The 24,641-nt window shown below is 42.5% G+C and overlaps 1 protein-coding gene across 1 annotated transcript; it reads right to left on the bottom strand.

The window, feature by feature from the left end:
- Positions 1 to 498: 498 nt before the first annotated feature.
- Yipf4 (Yip1 domain family member 4) lies at positions 499 to 13,666 on the bottom strand. The gene is made up of 6 exons (XM_005073587.4): positions 13,359 to 13,666; positions 11,161 to 11,320; positions 9,854 to 10,025; positions 6,179 to 6,256; positions 3,434 to 3,547; positions 499 to 1,513 (listed from the first exon to the last, which is right to left on the bottom strand). The coding sequence occupies exons 1-6, from the start codon at positions 13,435 to 13,437 to the stop codon at positions 1,376 to 1,378; spliced, it is 741 nt and encodes a 246-aa protein (XP_005073644.1). The 5' UTR covers positions 13,438 to 13,666; the 3' UTR covers positions 499 to 1,375.
- Between the last annotated feature and the right edge of the window lie 10,975 nt (positions 13,667 to 24,641).

The following is a 24,641-nucleotide window of genomic DNA, read 5'->3' as shown; positions in this document are numbered from 1 at the left end:
AAATCCTGTCTCTAAAAACAAAAACCAACAAAAAAAGCTAACAGACTGGTAGCTGGGAAGGAAGTTAGGCCAAACTGAGAATAATGGGAAGGAGGAGAGTGAAGTCAGAAAGACACCAGCCAGCTGGCCAGGAAGCAAGATGGTGACACATAAATTAACAGAAATGGGTTAACTGAAATGTAAGAGTTAGCTAGTAACAAGCCTGAGCTATTGGCAGAACCTTTGTAATTAATACAAGTTTCAATGTGTTTATTCGGGACCAGGCAGTCAGAACAGGAAAACTCAGCCTACAGGGATGTGCCATTTTATGGACACAGTTAAAATAGTTCATCTAGTTTACAAAATATTAAGGATATATACAGAATACAGGATTTACAAAGAAAATCTTTGATAAAAATTTCTAATATTTTCCTTACCAGAAACTATAAATTTGTTGGAAAGAAACTAATACTTCTTAAAGTATCAAGTAATATAGGAAAAGGTATTTAAAACAAAGCACACAGCTGGAAAACACTTTATTTTCTACTTCATATAACATTGTTCAAGACCACACGACTCCAATGGTATCTTTCCGGCAACTTTTTATGATTTAAAGGTACCACTTAAAAAATATTTACTGATGCTATAAATATTACTTTTCCTATATATTAATGATTTTAATGAATGCCATATCAATTATATCTCTTGCTCCTTTGGTCAAAAAGATAAACAGAAACTTTAAATCAAATGTTTAGACATTCAAAAATGTTTTTTAAGAGCATATACACACAAACCAAATCTACACCGCAACTATTATTTCAAAAATTATACAATTTAAAAACAGATTTTAAGTTTTAAATAAAAGACATTAATGGCCAAATTAGGAAAGTTTAGCATCAGATTTAGTATCTTAATTTTTAAACTATTCAGAAATATAGTTTGTGAATAAGAATTATCTCATAAATATATATATGTATAAATATAAATAGGTATCTACAGAATCTGTGGGGCAGGAGGAAATTCTTTAAAGAAAAAAATTGCACTTTTATATTTTTCAGGATGTTGTCAAATTTATACTTCAAGTGAGATACAATTATCTAGGTGCTTTTGGCACAAGTATTCAGGTGAATATTGACACAATCTGAAAAAACACAACTTTTTTATTTATTTGTGAAATATGAAGAACCAAACAGAATTCAGAATTCTGACCAAAAAAATCCCAGATAACTGTAATTACTTAAATACAAAAAATATTGTTTTAAAAAGATTTTAAACCTGCCTTTCTATCTGGAATGTATAAAATTTTACTAGTTATGTTTTTTCCAACCCCTTCAGCAAGAATTCCCAGCTTAATACAAATGTAACACCATTTTTTTCAATTCACGTACAACTTGGATCACACCCCAGTATACAAGGACAAAAAGTAAATGTACAATAAAAAGATTGGATAAATGAGGAGAGGCTTTTTGGTCTTGAACTCTTCACCTACGAGTAATGAGGCAGCACTGTAGGCAGCCCAAAACACACCAAACAGCTTAAAAAGAAAAAGAAAGAAAACAGCAGCATGTTAGCAAATCAATCAACAATGTTTTTTAAAAAAAGATCCACCAAGGGAGATTGTTTTGGGGAGCTTTTGTTTTTTCAAGACAGGGTTTCTCTGTATTGTTTTGGAGGTTGTCCTGGAACTAGCTCTTCAAGACCAGGCTAGCCTCAAACCCACAGAGATCGGCCTGCCTCTGCCTCACCAGTGCTAAGATTAAAGGCGTGCACCACCACACCACCACACCAGGTTCAAGTGAGACTTTTTAAGAATATTCCTTTTACTTTAAAAGAAAAGAAAGCTACAATCACTCTAAAGAGACACTTCAGGCCGGGCGTTGGTGGCGCACGCCTTTAATCCCAGCACTCGGGAGGCAGAGGCAGGCGGATCTCTGTGAGTTCGAGACCAGCCTGGACTACCAAGCGAGTTCCAGGACAGGCTCCAAAGCCACAGAGAAACCCTGTCTCGAAAAACCAAAAAAAAGAGACACTTCAGTCAGGCACAGTGGCACTCACCTACCACCTGAACTCAAGACCAGCCTGTAACACAGTGAGTTCATGGCCAACTGTGGTTACAATGTCAGACTGTCTAAAAACAAAAACCGGTAGCAATCTAAAATACAATACACATACACATACAACACAAAATCCAATAATAAAAAAAGGCTAGTCGCTTTTAATCCCAGCACTCAGGAGGCAGAGGCAGGAGGATCTCTGTGAGTTCCAGACCAGTCTGGTCTACAATGCAAGTTCCAGGACAGCTTCCAAAGCCACAGAGAAACTCTGACTCAAAAAACAAAAACAAAAAGTCTTTTTAAAAAATCTAGTGTTAAGTCTTTTAAACACGTGTCCCTAGTGATTAAGATCATATTTATTTATTTATTTATTTTTGGTTTTTACAAGACAGGGTTTCTCTGAATTGTTTTGGAGGCTATCGGTCCAGCCCAGCCTGGAACTCACAGAGATCCTCCTGCCTCTGTCTCCTGAGTGCTGGGATTAAAGGCGTGCGCCACCGGCAAGATCATATTTTTTGAAACACTGTTTCATTCAGTATCCCACTGTCCTGGAATTTTTGAACCTACAACAGTGCACTTGCTACAAGTATAAACTAGTGCTAGAAGTATAAACTCTCAGAGACACCACACCCTGCTGATCTGGCAGCTTTGGAAAAAAAAACAACAACTATATCTGCCAAATTGCTGAATAAAATGATCCCTGAAAGAGTTCACAACTTCAGTTAGAATTGTACACATTGTTATTATCACTGTTTTCCTAGGCCTAGGAAGAGGCACCATGGTTCTGTGAAAAGGAGGCTCACCAGGCTGTACTTTAGTGTAGACTAACTCAAACTATCCATGTATCTGAGGATAACCTGGAGTTTCTGGTCCTCCTGCCTTTATCTTCCAAGTGTTAGGATTAAAGGTGGTTTCGATCAAATTTTAAATAAACACACTCCTCCCAAATCTGTCCATAAATTCTTTTTTTTTTTTTTTTTTTTGGTTTTTAGGAGACAGGGTTTCTCTGTATTGTTTTGGAGGCTGTCAGTCCGGCCTGGCCTCGAAATCACAGAGATCCGCCTGCCTCTGCCTCCCGAGTGCTGGGATTAAAGGCGTGCGCCACCACCGCCCGGCCTGTCCATAAATTCTTAATAGTAGTGAGAAGGTATGATTATTTTATTCTGAAATTTTATCTGGTCTCCAGTCTCCCTTAAATGCCTCTTATAATTTCTGGTAACCGGGTGGGAGGGGAGGAATAAAAACAACAACAACAACAAAAAAAAAACCAAATTGGTAAAAGTATCTGTTTCCAAATACCACTGTCTCAGGAAATTCTAGGTGATGATATTCTTATCCAGAGGACCAGCATACTTTCATACAGAAACAGTCAGCTGTATAATTCATACTATGTAACTTACTTTTATAAGTGTAGACACCATCTCAAATGATCCAACTACCAAAAGTACAGGGGCTATTACAATGAGAGGAAGCAGTGAATATCCTATCACTCCAAGCACTTGGCCATATGCAACCTGTGAATGTTTAAAAATGTAAATAAATATCATGTGAATCAGGATATTTAATCACTTCTCAATATCATTCTTTGTTGTACTGACATAAGCATGAGTATCATAAATCATAAAGTATCACATCCAATGCATTTCAAATTATCACCTTGTCTTATATATTCCAGGGCTTTGGAATACATAGAACTCACAGAGCTCTACCTGCCTCTTACTCCTGAGTACTGGGTTTCTCTGTATTGTTTTGGAGTCTGTCCTGGCACTTGCTCTCCAGACCAAGCTGGCCTCGAAATCACAGAGATCCGCCTGCCTCTGCCTCCCAAGAGCAATTTTTTAAAAAATGCTTTTTGAGGTGAGTGGGGTGGGGTTGAGACAGGGTTTCTCTGTGTAGCTTTGGAGGCTGTCCTGGAACTCGCTCTAAGAGACCAGGCTGGTCTTGAACTTGCCTCAGAAGTGCTGAGATGTGCACCACCAGTGCTTGACTTGAAAAGATTTATTTTCAAGTGAGTGCTCTGCTTGCATGTATGTCTGTGTGCCACATGCATGCCTGGTACCTGCACACATGGTGAGCCTTCAAGTGGGTGTGGGAAATACAAGAACACGTGCTCTAAACTACTGAGCCAACTCTAGCCCCCAGAGTAATTTTTAATGACAATTTCATGTATATATAGAGAAATCCTAACTGGAACAAACTTATACCATATATTCCAACTGTTCAGCCATGCGAAGCCTTGCTTTCTTCAGATAGTTTAACAAAAACTAGACATCATAAGGCACTGCTAAAGAAAGCCAGTCTGAAAAGCTGGCTTTCTGGCCTGGAGTTGGTGGTGCATGCCTTTAATCCCAGCACTTTGGGAGGCAGAGGCAGGCTGATCTCTGTGAGTTCAAGGCCAGCCTGGCCTATAGAAAGAACGATAAAAAGCCCTGAGGTAAAACATAGAAGAAGAGAAACAGGTCAATTTAAGTTTAAGAGCCAGAGGGACAAGTGTAAGGTAAGAGTTCCAGGACAACCTCCAAAGCAATACAGAGAAACCCTGTCTTGAAAAACCAAAAAAACAAAAAGCTGGCTTCCATGAATCTGACATTCCTGTTCTGGGAAGATAAAGTAGCCCTCAGCTATGAGACCCTGTCTCAAAAAACAACAAAACCACAATCTATTTTCTTTCTTTCTTTTTTTTTCTTTTGGTTTTTGAGACAGGGTTTCTCTGTATTGTTTTGGAGGCTGTCTTGGAACTCGCTTTGTAGATCAGGCTGGCCTCAAACTCCCTCTCCCATGAAGGCTCGCAGGATCTTGTTAAAGCTGCTTGAAATCCTACAGTGTTACTCCAACCATGGCCAGTTTTCCCACGTCTTCTGCGTTGGTCTTATTTCCTTAGTTCCTTGCTTTCTCCCATCCCTTTGAGCCCCTCCTGACTGCTCCTCCTTCCTCAGCAGGTAAGATTGAGTTTGTTAGTTTGGAACCTGTCCTGGAACTCACTCTGTAGACCAGGCTGGCCTCAAACTCAGAGATCCACCTGCCTCTGCCTCCCCAGTGCTGGGATTAAAGGCGTGCGCCACCAAGCCCTGCCACAATCTATTTTCTAATAGGGCAACTACTAATAAACATAAGGAAATCTCTATGGTAACTGAGAACTGGCTTGAGAGCTGTTGTCGGCTCTATGCTTCTGTGAAGAGCCATACAGCTGTATCTTTTTTTTTTTTTTTTTTTGGTTTTTCGAGACAGGGTTTCTCTGTGTAGTTTTGGAGGCTGTCCTGGCACTCGCTCTGTAGACCAGGCTGGCCTCGAACTCACAGAGATCCACCTGCCTCTGCCTCCCGAGTGCTGGGATTAAAGGCGTGGGCCACCAACGCCCAGCGACAGCTGTATCTTTGATAGTGGGAAGTGATCTTCCCTCTTTTCTTGATTCCTTATATTTACCAAGTAGGTTTAATAGCTATATAAATCATCTGAAAGGAACTAGTATAAACTAAAGACAACTTCAGGATCATGAACCTTGTTATGATTGGGCATGGTGGCATAATTTCAGCACCCGGGAAACAAAGGCAAGTGGAATTCTATGAGTTCAAGGCCACCTTGGTCTAAATAATGAGTTCCAAGACAATCAGGGCTATGTAGAGAGACACTGTAACAAAAATAAAAGCAACAATAAAAAGAACTAGCCAGGCATGGTTAATTTTCTAGCCAAGCACAGCAGGTCTCACCTGTCTGAAGCTAGTTTAATCTACACAGCATGTTCTAGGTTAGTCAGGGCCACATGGTGACACTGTCTCCAAAATCAGCAAACAGACAGATCAACAAACAGGCTAGAGAGGGCTCAGCAGCCATGAGCATGTACTGCTCTTGCAGCACACCCGCACTCAGCTCCCAACGCCTGCCCAGCTCCACCTGAGAAGGTCTGATGCCCTCCTCTGGAATCTACGGACACCTGCACTCATTCATAAATACAGATGCATTATCATTTTATTTTAAAGCAGGGTATGCTTATCCCACCCTTTAACCTTGGAAATAAGAAAGCAGCAGGCAAATTTGTGAGTTCAAGGTCAGTCTGGTCTATACAGTGAGTTCCAGGGCTATATATAGTGAGACTGTCTAGAAAACAAAAACACTAAAGAAGCCACCTTTCAAAATTAAGTACTTACTTCTCCACCAAGAACTCTAGCCAGTAAGAAAATAGTCAGTGAACCAAATATCCAAATGGTTATAATCCATGAGACCACCTTAACAAGGAAAAAAGAATCATTAATTTAAAAACACCTAATAAAACTTGTATGTTTACAGACATTCAACTCTCCACTACTTAAGACAGCTTAGCAAGCCCCATTTCAGGTCAGATATTCTATTGGTACTCAAGGACATTTCTAAAACTTATAAATACAAGATGTAATACAAACTTAAAACCAAACTCAAAAGTTTAACAATTACTAATTGCTTATAGAAACTGCAGTATTTCCTTTTGGTTTTTCAAGACAGGGTTTCTCTGTATTGTTTTGGAGGCTGTCCTGGAACTCACTCTGTAAACCAGGCTGGCCTAATTCAGAGGGATTCGCCTGCCTCTGGCCCCTCCCCTCCCAGTGCTGGGATTAAAGGCCTGTGCCACCAATGCCTGGCTACTAAGAAGTCTTTAAAACTTATAAATTCATGTAATTATTGAATATGTTAGACATGTTAGGCCTCATATATATTTAACACCTAGGAAGGTCTGCAAATAATAGTCCATTAAAAACATAAACATGCTGGGTCAAACAGCATGGTAGTGCATAGTAGGAGGCAGAGGCAGGTGGATCTCTATGAGTTCAAGGCCAGTCTGGCTTACAAAGGGAGTTCCAGGACAGCCAGGGCTACATAAAGAAACCTTGTCTCTAAACCAAAAGAGGAAGAAACATAAACATATCTAAAGAAACGTAACCATGCCAGGCGTTGGTGGCACATACCTTTAATCCCAGCACTCGGGAGGCAGAGGCAGGTGGATGTCAGTGAGTTCACGGCAAGCCTGGTCTACAGAGCGAGTGCTAGGATAGGCTCCAAAGCTACACAGAGAAACCCTGTCTCGTAAAAAAAAAAAAGACCTCACACTGTAGTGCAGGCTGGCTTCAAACTCACTGTGCAGTCTGGGATGACTTCAAACCTACAGCAGTCTTCATGCCTACTCTCCTACTACACCCAGCTTCCAGATTTTGGTTTCTTACATTCCCTCACTAGAACTGAGCCTTTTAAAGAGTACTAACTGCTTCCCAGGCAAACAGTTTACAAATGCCTGTGGACTTAAAAGAAAGGTATACTCAAAAAGTACGCAATATGGTAGTAGGAAACAGCCCAGCTGATAAACTGCTTGCATACAAGCTTAAGGCTTTGTTTCTGAGGACCCACACAAAAACTGGATGAAGTGGCATACACTTGTAGTCCCAGCACCTGGGAAATGGCGCGCGCGCGCGCGCGCACACACACACACACACACACACACACAGAGTAGTAAGGGTTTTGTCCAAAGTTCAGAGAAAATCTGAAGACCTCCCAATGGCTAAAGCTGGAACAATCTGAATAAAACAAATGGTACTATTGGTACTAATGTACTATAATTCAGAGAATAAAATAATATTCATATTCAAGAACCCACAGTGATATAAATAACTGATTAAGTAACAGAAAACAAGGATGGCTGTTCCTTAGAAAATACTTACTAATAAACATAGATGAATTGAAGGAAATAGGATAATCACCATTCAATGACTACTATAGCACTAACTGGATCCAAAATTTATTAGGCTCAAGTATGCCAAGTATCTCTAGAACATATTAATAAAGAACAACTCAAATTGGTGATACAGACCTATATCTAATACTCAGGAATCTGGGGCAGGATGATCACAAGATCAAGGCCTGCCTAGGCTACAGAGTGAGCCCAAAAATAAGGCCAGATACACAGCTCAGGGATAAAAAACTTACTTACCAAGAATGAGGCCTGTATTTCTTGCTTTCCTATGGCTGTGATAAACACCATGACCAAAAGCAACTTGTTTTACTTTGAATTTTCCACACAAGGTCTCACTATGTAGCCCTGGCTGTCCTAGAACTGGCTATCTGATCAGGCCACCCTCAGGCTCACCAAGACCTAGCAGATGGCTCCTCCCAGGTGCTGGGTTAAGGCTTGCCCCACAACAACTGGCCTAATAGCATCATTTGACAAAACAATTCAAAATCACCTAGGAAAGTAGGGTGGTAGTGGGGGTGCACACCTTTAATCCCAGAACTTGGGAGGCAGAGGCAGGTGGATCTCTGGGAGTTCAAAGCCAGCCTGGTCTGAGTTCCAGGACAGCTAGAGCTACACAGAGAAACCCTGTCTCATAAAAAACAAAAAATCACCTAGGAGACAGACCTCTGGGTAGGAGTTTCTAAATTTGATAATGGATGTGGGAAGATCTACCCTAATGTGAATGGTATTATTCCATCAGCTGGAGTAGGGAGGAGAATGAAACAAAAAGAGGCAATTGCCAGGTGGTGGTGGCCCACGCCTTTAATCCCAGCACTTCGGAGGCAGAGGTAGGTGGATCTCTGTAAGTTCGGACCAGCCTGGTCTACAAGAGCTAGTTCCAGGACAGCCTCCAAAGCCAGAGAGACCCTGTCTTGAACAACCAAAAAGAGGCAATCTTCTCCCACAATGTCCTCCCGACTGTGAACTGTGAGTCAAAAGAACTCCTTTTTTCCTTAAGGTGTTTCTGCTAGGTGTTCAGTCAGAACAACAAATAATGTAACTAACAAAAGGATGAAGAATGCTTTGTTGTTAAGAATACATGTCACTCTTCAGAGACCCAAATTGAATCGCCAGCCCTCACACTGGGTATGACTTCGACTCCAAAGAATTCAATACCTCACTTTCCCAGGTACCAGTACTCCATGCATGTGGTGATATCTTGTTTGTACTCTTTGTTTTTTGTTTGTTTGCTTTTAGAGACAGGGTTTTTCAAGAACTGGGATTACAGGCATGTGCCACCAACACCCAGCTCTTGTTTGTACTCTTAACAAATAAAGCATATCTGAAGATCACAGGGCAGAGTTAGCCACTAGTTAGCCATAGAGGTCTGGGGAGGTCTGTACAGACAGACAGGAAGTGATTATGGCTAGATGGAGAGAGGAATATATGGCAGGAGGAGACAATAGCTTGACCTCTTTTTGGTCTGGAGGTTTAGCAGAGGTAAGAACTCTAGTGGCTGGCTGTTCTGCCTCTTTGATCTTTCAGCTTTCACCCCTAAATATCTGACTCTGGGCTTTTATTAATAAGACCAATTAGAATTTCTGCTACACATGCAAATACCCACACACTTTTTTAGAAACAGGACCTTGCTATGTAGATCAGGCCTCTGCCTCACTCATACGCATAATTACAAATAATAAAAATTAATCATTTAAAAACAACTAATAAAACATGGAAATCCTAGAGAGACACCTTAGAGAGTACTTGTTGCTCTTGTAAGGGACTCAGGAGACCCTAGGCACCAACAGGATGACTAAAAGCTATCCATAAACCCAGCTCCAGGGAACACAAAGGCATGCACACAGTACACACTTGCATGCAGGCAAAACCTATACATAACGTAAAACAAATAAAATATAAAATAAGATGTGAATAAACTGAGAATTAATCCAAGATACTCCTTAATTAATCCATTATGAAACAATTTCAGGAATGAACAAATGAGGGGGAAAAATGGACATATGGAAAACATCTCTGAAACATTTTTATAGTAAATATATGATTATATCTAACTTCTGAGTCTCACAAAAGGATCAGATATTTGTACAAAATGAGATATACTTACCCTAAACTGTCCATATAATGATATCATTGAAAAGAAAAGGACAACAGCTAGTGGACCCCAAAAGTCAGGATTGTCTCTCACCACTTGTCTATTAAAACCAAGTGATGGCATTGGCATCAAAACACAACGGATTTTGTAGTAAATATCCTTTAGATCAATGTCCAATTCTTCCCTGTAATTTTAAAATAAGACTCTTAAAATACATGTAATTTTAAATAGTACAGCAGTTTTAAAAGAACTTTAGATTTAAACTAGACAGTCTGATGTGTATAGTCAGCATCTGCAGTTAAAGTAAATATCAGACTCCTTCCATGGTTAAACATCTCACCTTCTCACAACGTGCTTCCAAAGTCTGCCTGAGCACCGAGATAAAGGTGTGTGCCACCATGCCTGGCTGATAATTAAGTTTAAAACCTGAATTTCATTCAGTCGTAACTATCCAAGAACCTTGCTTTTTTTTTTATTTTAAGAGACACTGATTATTTGGAATAGGTGGTCAAACCAGATGAAGAGTATAGAGTATATTTGTTTATATGTGTATAAGAGACACATAGGGCTTCTTTGTGTAGTCCTGGCTGTCCTAGAACTTACACTGTGAACCAGGCTGGCCTCAAAGATCTGCCCATCTCTGCCTCAAGTGCTGGGATTAAAGGGATTTACCACCACTGCCCTGCATGCATGCATGTCTGTCTGTCTGTCTCCTAAATCTAGGGCTCAGGTTTTTTTGGCTAAACTCCTGATTTTTTGTGTTTCTACCTCTCAAATACTGATATTATAAAGCCTGGCTTCCAGCTTTAATTTTTTTAAGGAGATTATCATTTTCAACAAACAAGTGTTTTACCTGCATGTATGTCTGTGTAATGCCTGAGTGCCTGGTGCCCTCAGAAGTTAGGAGTTACAAGCAGTTGTGAGCCACCATGTGGACACTGAGACAGAAACCCACTTGCAAGAGCAAGTGCTCCTAACCACTGTGCCATTTCCCCAGTCCCCATTTTAGAACCTGACATCCAGGTTCAACAGGCTGAAACATTCTTTCTTTATTGCTTCAGTTTTTTACAGTACTAGTAAAACTGAAAACAGCTACTATTTCTAAAGACTTGTTTATGTGTGTGTATTTGTGTAAGTGAATGCCATGCAGGCAGAGGCAGAGTTCAAGGATAGTCTGGTCTGCAGAGCTAGTACCAAGCCAAGACTGTGACACAGAGAAACCCATTGCAAAAAAAAAGAAAAAAAAGAAAAAAAAAAAGAAAGAAAGAAAAATCAAAGAACACAAGCATCCCACAAAGCAGGTCTTTTTCTTCACTTACAAAAGTGGCTTGTTATCTTCAGGGTCCTCATCTTCAACTTCCAAAAGCCAGCCATACCCTCTTTGTCTCAGAAACGTAGTAGCTGTAGATTCTTTGATAAATTCTCCACCTCCACCGAGGTTTAATTTGACATCTGGAGCGGCTATAGAACCACTGAGATCTTAGGAGAGAAGACAAAACTGTAAACCAGAGTGATATATGCGAATTTGACCAAAAATAAATTTTATCAATGACAGACTGTATTACTTTCATTTGGCAATTAGAAAAAACAAAATAACAAAAACAGAAGAGCTGAAAGGCAAGCTAGGTGCAATGGTGGATACATGCCTGTAACCTCAGCACTCAGGAGGTTAAGGCATACAGCCCAGGCTGGCCTCAAATTCACTACGCAGACAAAGACGATCTTCCGGTCTTCCTGCTGCCACCTCCCAAATGCTAGGATGCATCCCCATACCTACTGTGTGCAGGGCTGGAGGTTAAACTCAGAGCCTCCTCCCTACTACCAACTACTCCTACCTCTGCCCTATACCACACATTTTATAGCATATATCATCCCACTAAACCTTCTACCCTTCCTATCAGTCCATTATCTGATAGGCTACATCCTGTAAAATATCACCTCCATAAAATTTTCCTGACTTTTGTGGTAGTTTTGTTTGAGACGAAGCCTTACTCTAGTCTAGGCTGGTCTCAGCCTCTCAAGAGCAGGGATTACGGATGTGATCCACCTTGCCTGGGTTTCTCTGATCTAGTTAGGAATAATTTCCTCCTCTTTATTTTTTTGTTTTTTGTTTTGTTTTGTTTTTCGAGACAGGGCTTCTCTGTGTAATTTTGTTGCCTATCCTGGCACACGATCTGTAGCCCAGGCTGGCCTAAAACTCACAGAGATCCTCCTGCCTCTGCCTCCCGAGTGCTGGGATTAAAGGTGTGCATCACCAACACCCAGCAATTTCCTCCTCTTTTATCTTTTATGAAATTCTAAGCCAGCACTTCTCAAAGAATGCTCATGAATGACGCAGGAATCGTGATAAAATATAAATCCAGTTTAGCGGAGATCATACGGAACTATGTGCCAGGTAATGTTGATTCTGCTGCACTGCAGACATAAACCAGATACAGAATCATCTATTTGTCTGACATAAAACAACACACAGCTACTCTGGAGACTGAGGCAAGATCACACATTCAAGGCAATACTGGCTACATATTGGGTTCAAGTCCAACCTGAAAGACTTAGTGTTGCTGGGATTGACGGAGAGCCCCACCACTACCACCTGGCCCAAAATAAGTTCTGAAGGAGCAAACAAAACTTAATGAGATCAGATTCAAAGAAAATCTGTTTATCTGCAGACTGAGGTTTGTTTTCTATTTTCTTTGTTGGGATAACTCTCAGTACATATTCCGTCTGGCCTGTAACTCACAGAGGTCTATATACCTGTGCAGGATGCCTTCCAAGAGCTGGGATCCCTGGGGTTCACCACCTAACACACCCTAGTGTCTCTTAGGTGGAATCTCTAAATCGAAATCAACTTATTTTTTCACATTGGGCAGTTTAACCGGTCCCTGGAAAGTAAATAATTTAGAGAAAAACCACACGCCGACGAAGAGTCAGGTTACAAAGAGTCCAACGCAGAGGGGGGGGGGAAACCCCACGCAGCAGAAAAATCTTCCCAGCACGATCTCAACAATACAAGCCAAGTCTGCAGAGGCTGTTGGGGACACGGAATTGAATTCCTGAAGTTTCAAATGCGCCTAAACCCAGTTTTCTGAATACTGTGGTCAAGCACTGCAAACTGTAAGGACACGGGGATCGGGGCAAGAAATCGGATCCCAGCACCCACCCAGCGGGGAGGCAGAGGCAGGCGGACCTCTGTGAGTTACAGGCCACCCTGGTCTACAAGGCTACCCTGAGGAATCCTGTCTCGAAAAACCAAAGCAGACAGACAGACAGACAGACAAAAAAGAACGGAGCACAGCCCCACTGTGTTCTCATCCTTTGGTCCCGCACTCTTGAACAACTGCAGAGCCGTGCATTTAGGAAAGGAACCCTCAGCGATCGGCCGGAGGCCAGCGGCGGAGCCCGCGCCCCGCACCCTCCCGAGCCACCCGCGGCCTCGGGGAAGGCCCGGCGGGTCAGGGGCGGAGTCCCCACGCCGCCATCCCCCCCCCCCCCGCAGCCCCGCCAGGCCGGGCCTCACCTTCCGCGTCGGCCGAGGAGACGAAGGTGAAGTCCCCGTTAGCGGGCGCGTAGGCCGGGGGCGGGCCCGGAGGCTGCATCCCGCGGGCCTCGGAGCCCACGGCGGTGCTGAGGCGCGGCTGGGCCCGGGGCCTCGCTCGGGGACGACGCGCACGCTCCTGCTACCGGGCGGCCTGCGAGCCGGGGGGCGCGGGCAGGGCCGACGGCAGAGGCGAGCGAGCCAGGCCGGCCGGCGGCTCCTGACGAGGTCGCAGCGGAGTCCCGCGGATGGCGAGCGCCCAAGCACCACGACGCCGGGGCGCTGACAGGACCATAACAGTGACAGCGCCGCCTGGATTGGCTGTTTGTAATCTGCTCTCCCATTGGCTCCCGCGGGAGGGCTCTGATTGGCCCTTCCCGTTGTTGATTACGGAAATCGACCCCCGAACCGGAAGTTGCCTCAGAAATCTCTGTTCCGCCTTCAGCTGTTTGTGTAAATAGTACACACCCTCTGGGCGCCCCTCTTCAGGCTTATTGTTTTTGTTTTGTTTTTGTTTTTCAGACAGGGTTTCTCTGTGTAGCTTTGGAGCCTTTCCTGTTTAAGGTATTTTTCCTGAAGAAAGGGAGTGATACAACCAGGTACACGCCTTTAATTGCAGCACTCGGAAGGCAGAGGCAGGCATATCTCTGTGAGTTCGAGGCCGGGCTGGTCTGGACAGCCTCCAAAACAATACAGAGAAACCCTGTCTCATAAAACCAAAAAAAAAAAAAAAAAAAGAAGAAGAAGAAATACATCAAAATTAGTGATGATAAACTGCAAGATATTCAAAATAAAAAACAGCAAGGAGCTTGGATACACTGGGAATACTTTCATGTTTCTTTCTTTCTTTCTTTCTTTCTTTTTTCTTCCTGTTTTTGTTTTTCAAGACAAGGTTTCCCTGTGTAGTCCTGGAACTCACTCTGTAGATCAAGCTGACCTCAGACTCAGAGATCAGCCTGCCTCTCCCTCCTAAGTGCTGAGATGAAAGCCATGCACCACCATGCTCAGCTGAGCATGTTTCTGCCTGTCTGGTGATGACATGTACAATCATGTCTGGTTTACCCAGTGTTGAGAACCACTCTCTGTGTTTAAAAAATGCTATCTGGGCACTGGATCAACTAAGGTATATCGTTAGCCCCCTCATGCTTCTTTCTTGGGCTTTAAAACGTGCTGCTGAGTGAGGAACTAGGGCTAGAGAGATGGCTTGGCAGTTAGGAGAGCCAGTGCTTTTCTAGAAGACCCAAGCCTGTGTCTCTGCACTCAGCTCAGGTAGCTCACACCACCTGGGAATCCAGTGCCAGCGTATCTGATAGTGACATCCTCTTCAGAGTTCCTCTGGCTCTTGAACATATATGGCGCGCACACATACACACAGATCTTTTAAAGTGTGTGTCTTAGGGATTCTCTTCCTTCAAAGAAACACCATGACCAAAAACATGGTGGGTAGGGAAGGGTCTGCTTCACTTACACCTCCAAGTAACAGTCCATCACAGAGGAAAGGTCAGGGAAGGACCCTGGAGGCAGGAGCTGATGCAGAGGCCATGGAGGATGCTGCTTACTGGCTTGGTCCCCATGGCTTGCTCAGCCTGCTCTCTTTGGTTTTTACGAGACAGGGTTTCTCTGTTTTGGAGGCTGTCGGTCCAGCCTGGCCTCGAACTCACAGAGATCCGCCTGCCTCTGCCTCCCGAGTGCATGCGCCACCACCGCCCGGCCAGCCTGCTCTCTTATAGAACCCAGGACCACCAGCCCAGGGATGGCACCACTCCCAGTGGACTGGGCCCTCCCCCTTCAATCACTAATTAAGAAAATGCCTTAGAGACGTGTCTACAGCCAGATCTTATGGTACCTCTCTCTTAATTGAAATTCCCTTCTCTCAAATGACTCTAGCCTTAGTCAAGCTGACATAAAACCATTCAGCACAGTGTGGAAACAGAAACGCTGGTTTTCTGAGATTCCAAAGTGTTGAACTTCATACATTTAAGAATGTGTAGATTTGCCGGGCATTGGTGGCGCTCGCCTTTAATCCCAGAACTTGGGAGGCAGAGGCAGGTGGATCTCTGAGTTCGAGGCCTGTCTGGACTACAGAGTGAGTTCCAGGACAGCCTCCAAAACAATACAGAGAAACCCTGTCTGGAAGAAACAAAAAGGAAAAATAAAGAGTTGCAGTTTTAAATAAGATGGTCAGGATAGAAGACCATCTTTTTCATCTGCTATGTGTTCAGTTACTCTGTATCTTTACAGTTCAGGATTTCTCTGGTTTTTTTGTAACCTTCAGTCTTTTAAACTGACCAAGGAGTTTATATCAATAGAAGTCCCTGGTTTGCCGGGTGTTGGTGGCGCATGCCTTTAGTCCCAGCATTCGAGAGGCAGAGGCAGGCGGATCTCTGTGAGTTCAAGGCCAGCCTGGTCTACATTATGAGTAACCCTGTCTCAAAAAGAAAAAAGAAGTCCCTGGTTCATTTATTCTTTCCAGCTTATGTTGTGCTATTTCTTTTGCTTTTTTAATTTTATTTCCTTGCTTCTTTACATTAGTCTTGTTTTTCCCTTTCCTAGGTTAGGAATGATTATTTCTTCTTTAATTTTCTTATTATGATGTACAGAGAACTTAAATATTTTTCACATTTCTTTATTCTATTTTATTATTTTTTTAATTTTATTTATTATGTATACAGTTTTCTTCCTGCATGTATCCCTGCAGGCCAGAAGAAAGCACCAGATCTCATTATAGGCAGTTGTGAGATACCAAGTGTTTGCTGGTAATTGAGCTTGTGACCTCTGGAAGAGCAGCCAGTGCTCTTAACCACTGAGCCATCTCCAGACCCTTATTCTATTTTATATGTGTGAATGCCTTTTCTGCATGTATGTGCACCAAGTGTGTGCTTGGTGCCCCTAGAGGCCAGAAGAGAGCATTGGATGCTTTGGAACTGGAGTTACAGATGGATGGAAGCCAACATGTGAGTGTTGAGAATAGACTGCTAGTCTTGCAAGAGTAGAAAGTGCTCTTAGATATGGATCCATCTCTCTAGCCCCCTAAAATGAACTTTTTTGTTTTGGTTTAGTTTTGATATTTTGAGACAGGGTTTCTTGCTGTCCTGAACTTGCTTTGTAGACAAGGCTCACAGAGATCCGCCACCCTGTGCCTCCCGAGAGCTGGGATTAAAGGCGTGCACCACCACTGCCCCACTCCTTTTTTTTTTTTTTAACTTTATCTGTTGTGTCCAAGTTGCAAAGTCCCCAGAGGCCACTTGGATGACAGACCCACTAAACTGCAAAAGCAAGGTTTTAATTGTTCATTCACCCATGACAGGGACCCTGTCTGGCTAGCTGCTGCAGCAGCCTCCAGAGAGAGTGAAGTTCCTTGTCTACTGCTAGGTTTTAAAGAAAAAAAAATTACAGGATTACATCAGTAGGAGGTAGGGGTTGGTTTCTGATAGGTTGAAATTTGGGAACAATTAGGAGAATTTCTCAAAGTCATATTTTGGCAAGAAATACCTGTATACCAATTATTTTCACTGGTCAGTGCTGAGAGGGAACATTCTGTGGTTTCTATGGAATTGTCTTGTTACTTGCAGGTGGCCTGTTGTACACAGATACCAATAATTTTCAGAACTATATCCTGGAGACTACAGGGGAGGTTTTGGTCCCCCCTGGAATTTCTTTTGTGGCCAAACAGTTCCCAGGAACCAAGCATCTAGGAGGCTGGGGACGGGAGTCTGGAGTTTTCTTTGTGTTCAGTTTTGGGCCTAGGCTCTGGGAGGCCAGAGGATCTGGGGTTTCCTTTATGTCAGCTTTGTTAAGAGAAGCTTTTTCTTTTGCTAGCCACTTTGGTTATCCCCCGCCAGTCGCCTGGGCTCTGCCGCGCCAGCCTGGTTCTAGATCCGCATGAGTCCCAAATAAACACACAGGAGGCTATATTCATTATGAAGCTGTTGGCCTTGTTTGTCTCTTACTGGCTAGCTCTGCCTTAAGTAATTACCCCATAATTGTTAATCTAAGTATGTTTCTTACCGGAGAATAGTTCCCAGTGTCCTACTCCCATGGCGTCACATGTTGACTCTCCTGTGTTTCTCCTACCCAGAATCCTCCTGGATTCCTAGCCCCACCTATCTAGATTCCTATTGGCCAGACAGTGCTTTATTAGCATAAGACTTCCCCAACATCTCCTCTTTTCTGTTTAAACAAAAAGAAAGGTCTTAACTTTAACACAGTCAAATTGTATATAACAGAACAGTTATCAAATAAGAACATAGTTACAATATTTTAGCAAGATTTAAAGAAAATATCATCCATACCATCCTTGTGAGTTCAAAGTTCTATATGTAACTTATCTTTTATCATAACTAAGGAAAACTATAACTATCTGTCTTCAACTCCATCAAAGACCACAGAAGGATAATATATAAACACTAGGATTGACAGAGACATCTAACTGCCTGGACAGTCACCCGAAGTTCCTCTGTAACGTTGGGGCATCCATCTTCAGCCCATAGGCCACAATGTGTCTGGAACACTTCTCAGCAAAGCAGGAAATTTCAAACTGTCTATCTGCGTTGGCAGTCTGTCAGTCATTTTTCTTTGTCCTGCAGAAAGTCTCGTAGACTCTTCATCAAGCAGGAACCCTGTAAGACTGAGTTCAGTAGTCACTTTCCTGTGGGTCCTGCATGTCCAGATGATACAACAACAGTCAAACAATCTAGGCAAGAGCAGTTTCTTGCCCAAATGGCTAATCTTGCCATGTTGAAAGCAAACTTTATAATAACGAGTTTCTTCGATGCCCATCTTCCTCTCAGACGTAATTGGTGCTGCCAGGATCAGACATTTCTCATTGTCAAGACAAACCCTAAACCATTTTAAATGCCATGTTCTGAAGGTCTTTGAGAGGTTTGAAGACTGTCCATCTCAAATATATTTCTGTATATCTAGAAACCTAACTTAGGTACTACCTATCTATAGTCTGTATTCAATTATGCATTACGTTGTAAAAGATCAGTATAAGCACAATACTTAATCAAGAGGAGAAATATAAGCATCACAAAATTGACCTCGATTTTGTCTCAATAAATGAAAAACAATACCCATACCATAATTCCCCTTTTTTACCATTAAAAAAATATTGGCTGTGATCATTAGCCAATTATAAACAATCCCATTTAAATGAAAACAAAGATTTATAAACAAGATGGGAATTGGGACGTCGTTCATTCCAAACTGCTTCCTGCTGGAAGGGGGCGCTGTTCATACCATGGGGATCATGACAAAACACAGAAACCTGTATAAGTCCGTATTTTCTGGGCCTGTAAAACTGCATCATCTTAGCTGTTTCAATTGTTGGAACATCTGGTCCACTGCTTCTGGGGGTCTTGGTTCGTCAAACCACAGAAGTCTGGAAGAAATCCTCAGCTTTTTATGTTCTGTGGAAACATAAGCAAAAACTCCTTTTCCGAGTAACATATCCTTATACTTAAATTTTGAAGTCAAGGCATTTTCAAAAGATAGAAGTTGGATTAATTCAGCAGCATTTATAATCAAGTGTACTTTAGCAGCAGTTCCTTCCTGAGCAAGCAAAAAACTGAAAAACATAATAGCGTACAGTATCCAGACTCTCTGTGTATTTTCCATCTTTACGTGGCTTATTTATTTATTTATTATTACTTTATTTATTTTACTTTTATTTATTTTTCTCTGAGACAGGGTTTCTTTGGAAACCTGCCTGCCTCTGCCTCTGGAGCAATCCTACCGGCGTGCGCCACCACAACGCCGGCTTTTGTATTTATTTACCACTTTGCCATTTCATTTTCTCTCTCAATCTCCCATATATTTTTAAACACACTGTAAACCCTTAGAGGTTTTCTTTATCCAAGTCTGACTTTACTGTAAATCTTTATGTTTTTCTGGCCACGTGTCTTATCTGTAAAACCGCGACTGTTTTAAACTGCCGTTTCAAGATGGCGGGCGTAAGCGTGACTCTAGCTTACCGCCTCAGTCCATGCTGACCTCCAGCAAAAGCTGCCACTTCCAGCTGTACGTACACACTTTTCAATCGTTAGCAGAGTCTCTTAAAACAATTTTTCTGGCTGATTTTTTTTTTCTTTTTATGCCGAGTCAGGAAGACTCCAGTAAGCGAGCCATGTGAATCTCGGCTTGTCGTTAGCAAAACAGAGCACACCTGAGAAAATTGCTGCTACCAAAATCTTTGCTTCTCTCTGTTCTTCTGTTTCTAAAATTCCTTTAAAGCTTTTGCTATTTTGCGTGGAAACTCATAATCCCACTCCTGACACCATTCTGTTAAGAGAAGCTTTTTCTTTTGCTAGCCACTTTGGTTATCCCCCGCCAGTCGCCTGGGCTCTGCCGCGCCAGCCTGGTTCTAGATCCGCATGAGTCCCAAATAAACACACAGGAGGCTATATTCATTATGAAGCTGTTGGCCTTGTTTGTCTCTTACTGGCTAGCTCTGCCTTAAGTAATTACCCCATAATTGTTAATCTAAGTATGTTTCTTACCGGAGAATAGTTCCCAGTGTCCTACTCCCATGGCGTCACATGTTGACTCTCCTGTGTTTCTCCTACCCAGAATCCTCCTGGATTCCTAGCCCCACCTATCTAGATTCCTATTGGCCAGACAGTGCTTTATTAGCATAAGACTTCCCCAACAAGCTTGACTAAGGCTAGAGTCATCTGAGAGAAGGGAATCTCTCTTTTCTGTAGCCTGTCATGGCTGCTAAAGCAGGGGCTGAGTCCCTTTATTTCTAAATTAGTAGAAGTGAAGCCTGTGAGTTTAGTTATCACTTTCATTCTTCTTATAGATAACCCAATCCTGGGTTACTAGTGAACAATTTTTTATTGTTATCTTGTCCCCTATGTAAGGGAATTTTTCTTTGACTTAGCATCTCAACCAGGGAAAAGGGGTGACACATTCTTTTCTGTGCTACTTCCTGCTGACTTTGGGGTGTGGTAGTCAGGGGCCCGGGTAGGCCCAAATGCTAGTCAAAATCAAGGAGGGAATTTAGGCAGTGGAGTATTTATCAGAAGCATCTTTTTGGCAGACTCTGTTGAAGAAACAGGGAGTGTTCACGTCGGCTGGACTGGTTTACATCCATAGCAAATCTATAACTCACAGTCTTTAGAAACAGGCCGTAGTCAACAACTGATGCTCAGATGTGTCTGCCAGAAGTGGAAATCTGTTTGTGTCATGTTTAAATTGGGAACAGAAGTTAAAACTTATATACTTAATCAGAACTCTTAGGTCCATAGTTTTAGTGATCAGGAAGGGCAGAAGTCCCAAGACGAGGGGAGGAAATCCCATTCTTAGAAACAGACAGGTGGGATAACAAAAAGCTGTACTTATCTGGAGTCCTTTTGACCTGTGAGAAGTGGATCCAAGCTTTATGATTTTTGATCATCTGAAGCCTATATGGACTTTATTATACAAAGGACTTAAAAGTTTTAGACATAGAAGCATTACCAGTCTGTACTGAAATCGACATTGTAGAAAAAGCAGAGATTGGGTATCTGTAAAACAGCAGCAGGAATAGACTCATACCTTTGAGTCCTAGCAAAAAACTAAAGGTTTGCGTTAGAAGCTTGTACATTTTTTTCTTCTGTCCAGAGAGTCAGGTATAGATTAGACAGAGGTGCTTTAGGCCTGATTAAATGAGCTATCAAGCTGGCTATAGTCTAACCATTAACACTATCAGGGATCTGAGAAGGATAAATTTTATACAGTTTCTGAATCTATTAAATGACAGCGTCTAGTCCATATACAGTTAGCCATACCCAAGTCTCCATTAGCAGGTAGAAATATCAGAGAATAGTATCAATCTTCACCAGGCCTACAAGATGAGAGTTTTCTTTCTCTCTGTGGAAGAGGGACATGGAAAAGACTAACCTTATTTTGTCTAGGCAAAAGGGGTACAATCAATTCTCCAATGTCCTGTCGCTTGTCCAGTCTCGACCAGGTCCTGGAAGCAGGTGTGCATTGGGGCATCCTGCCCCCAGGTTACCGTTGTGTAGACATCGAGGTGTCCTGTAATCTTCTTTGGAGACATTGGGTCACTGTCAGGATCTGGAATTCTCTGTCTGACATTATAAGGTTTTTTTTTAGTCAACATTTTAAATGTGATATTCTGTAGATCTCTGGAAGTATTAAGAGTGTTGCCTAAGCCGGGCGTTGGTGGCGCATGCCTTTAATCCCAGCACTCGGGAGGCAGAGGCAGGCGGATCTCTGTGAGTTCGAGGCTGGGCTGGACCAACAGCCTCCAAAACAATACAGAGAAACCCTGTCTCTTAAAACCAAAAAAAAAAAAAAAGTGTTGCCTAGGTAAATCTGGATAGACAACTTTGCTTTCAGTTGTTTTAAACTTAAACTTTGAAAATATATATAGGGAACTGATAAAAATATACATATTTTTATCCCTGTTATAGAATTTTTCTGTACTTAATATGGCTTCAATGACATTAGTACAGGATCTGTCTGGAGAACTGAATTTAAACTGAGAGGCTGTGGAGGGATGTTTTATTCAGAGCCCTCCAGACTGACTGTAACTGGTTTTACCTTAGCAAACAGACAGGACATTTAAAGAGACAGAGTAACTTAAAACTGTCATTGACAAGAATGTAGATCCGCTGCACATGGAACAGGCAGGGTTTTTGCATGTAATGTGTGTCCCACCAGGTCCTGGAAAGGCATGACATTCTGCAAACAAGCCATGTATAACAGAGCCAGTGAAAAAAGAAAACTGTCAGTGACCAAGATAAAAGGCAAAAAGGTAAATGAATTATGTCCGGCAGCAGAGTTTGTTGGCAGAAGCTGACTAGATTGTCCCTCTGTCTAGGCTGAGGGAAGGGAGTAACTCATAGCAAAAACAAAATAAATACCCTTATGTCCTTAAAACCATTATCACCCGGGGTGACTGTTAAATTACAAAGCTTACATAATTTTTTTAGAACAGAAAACTCTAGTTAACAGAGTAGATTTTATTGCTCCTTTAAAGGAGAAGGCACACGTCAGAAATTGGAGTCTCTTGCTCTATCGACCAAGGTGTACGCCCAGTCCTACATCTCCTCGTCAGTGATTGGCCTTGCCAGAAGGACTGGTAAAATGTGCGTATTTTTTTCCTGGTAAAAGTTATGTGAAAGCCGGGCGTTGGTGGCGCATGCCTTTAATCCCAGCACTCGGGAGGCAGAGGCAGGCGGATCTCTGTAAATTCGAGACCAGCCTGGACTACCAAGGGAGTTCCAGGACAGCCTCCAAAGCCACAGAGTCGTCTCGAAAAAAAAAAAAGTTATGTGAAAAGTTTAGAGAACCTATATAAAACTCGACAGTGACATAAACAAATAATTCAAGTGGAAAATGGGCAAAATCCATGAACAGACATTTTATTACCAAGGACATACAAATTGCAACATTATTTTAACCCATTAAAACCCATACATTGGCCATTCTTCTTGAGTTGGCTGCTAGCCGCTCAGGGCTAGGCGCAGTGCAGAAACACTGCGTCTAGACACCAAGGGAGCCAGGCGGTGGTGGTGCACGCCTTTAATCCCAGCACTCGGGAGGCAGAGGCAGGCGGATCTCTGTGAGTTCGAGGCCAGCCTGGTCTACAGAACGAGTGCTAGGATAGGCTCCAAAGCTACACAGAGAAACCCTGTCTCAAAAAAGAAAAAAAAGACACCAAGGGAGTCCTGACCTTCCGCCAGCTGCTGGGGCGATCCGTCTTTTATGGGAGTTGCTGTGTGCAGCCACCATAAATGACTATTGACCCATGCAATTATTTTTCCTGTGGAAATAAAAAGTGTACAGACTAGATGGGAGGGGGGCAACGCTGGTGATCAGAGTGCCGTTGGCTGCCAGTGTTCCTGAAAGAAAAAAAATTTCCCCAACATTTTTAGTCACAATCCCAGATTTGCTGTTTCATGTCCTTCCATATCCTTTTTTTTAGGCAGAAACTCTCTGTGTAATCCTGGCTGGTCTGGAACTTTCTATGTAAATCAGGTTGTTCTGAGATAGCAAAAATCCACATGCCTTTGCTTCCCAAGTGGGCCACCGAGCCTGGCCCTTTGTTTAAGGCATTTTGTTCATGTGTATGTGTCTGCGTGTCTGCCCTGTGTGCACAGGCCTGCAGGGCCAGAAGAAGGTATTGGGTCTACTGAAGCCGACGTTACAGGTGGTCGTGAATATCCTGATTTGAAGGCTGGGAACGGAACTCTAATCCTCTGGGAGAGCAGCAAAGGTTCTTAACCACTGAGCTGTCTTTCCAGTTCCTTAAGATTTGTTTGTTAGCCGGGCAGTGGTGGCGCATGCCTTTAATCCCATCACTCGGGAGGCAGAGGCAGTCAGATCTCTGTGAGTTTGAGGCCGGGTTGGACCAATAGCCTCCAAAACAATACAGAGAAACCCTGTCTCGTAAAAAACAAACAAACAAAAAGATTTGTTTATTCACCAAATTATCATATCTTCACGTATTATTTCTCTGCTTTCTACAGTTACTTTATTTTTTATGATTTATTTTTACACACACACACACACACACACACACACACACCAGTAATGGGTTCATCAGTAATACACACCACAACCACACACACACACCACACACACACATACACACTCATGATACTTAATAGCTCATACTTGCCCACACTTCAGATGCCAGACATTATGGTAAGTGGTTTATGTTAATCTGTCCAGTCATCACAAGAACCCCATAAGTAGGAACTTGTATTCTCCCCAGAATTCCTTACAGATAAGGAACCGGAAATATGAGGGGAAAAAACCACTTGCCAAAGGTCACAGAGATAGCAAGCAGTAGCAATAGGATATGAACCCTGCAAATTTGGTTCTGTGATCCCAACTCTAACACTTTGAAATCTGACTGCAGGGTATTTTCCCTCTGTGATTGATGCTTATGGGCACCTGGGCCTGGGGGTTTTCTATTGTTGTTAATTGTTTCTTCATCTCTGCATAAGCCAAGCAGGATTTTTCAGACCATTGATTATGTTTATGGAATCTTGTTCTATTTGGCTCTTTGGAGAGTAGGTTTATTGACTAAAGGAGTGGTACACATCCTATATTTAACCAGCCTGGTCTATTAACCAGCCTGTTCTACAAGAGCTACTTCCAAGACAGCTTCCAAAGCCACAGAGAAACCCTGTCTCAGAGAGAGAGAGAGAGAGAGAGAGAGAGAGAGAGAGAGAGAGAGAGAGAGAGAGAGAGAGAAAGTCTTTTAAAAAAAAACAACACACACACACACACACACACAGAGGGATA

This window comes from Mesocricetus auratus, unplaced genomic scaffold (assembly GCF_017639785.1).
Source record: "Mesocricetus auratus isolate SY011 unplaced genomic scaffold, BCM_Maur_2.0 Super-Scaffold_100024, whole genome shotgun sequence".
In the NCBI taxonomy this organism is placed as follows: domain Eukaryota; kingdom Metazoa; phylum Chordata; class Mammalia; order Rodentia; family Cricetidae; genus Mesocricetus; species Mesocricetus auratus.
The sequence above is the reverse complement of the archived record's forward strand: the minus strand, read 5'-3'. Positions and strand labels throughout refer to the sequence as shown.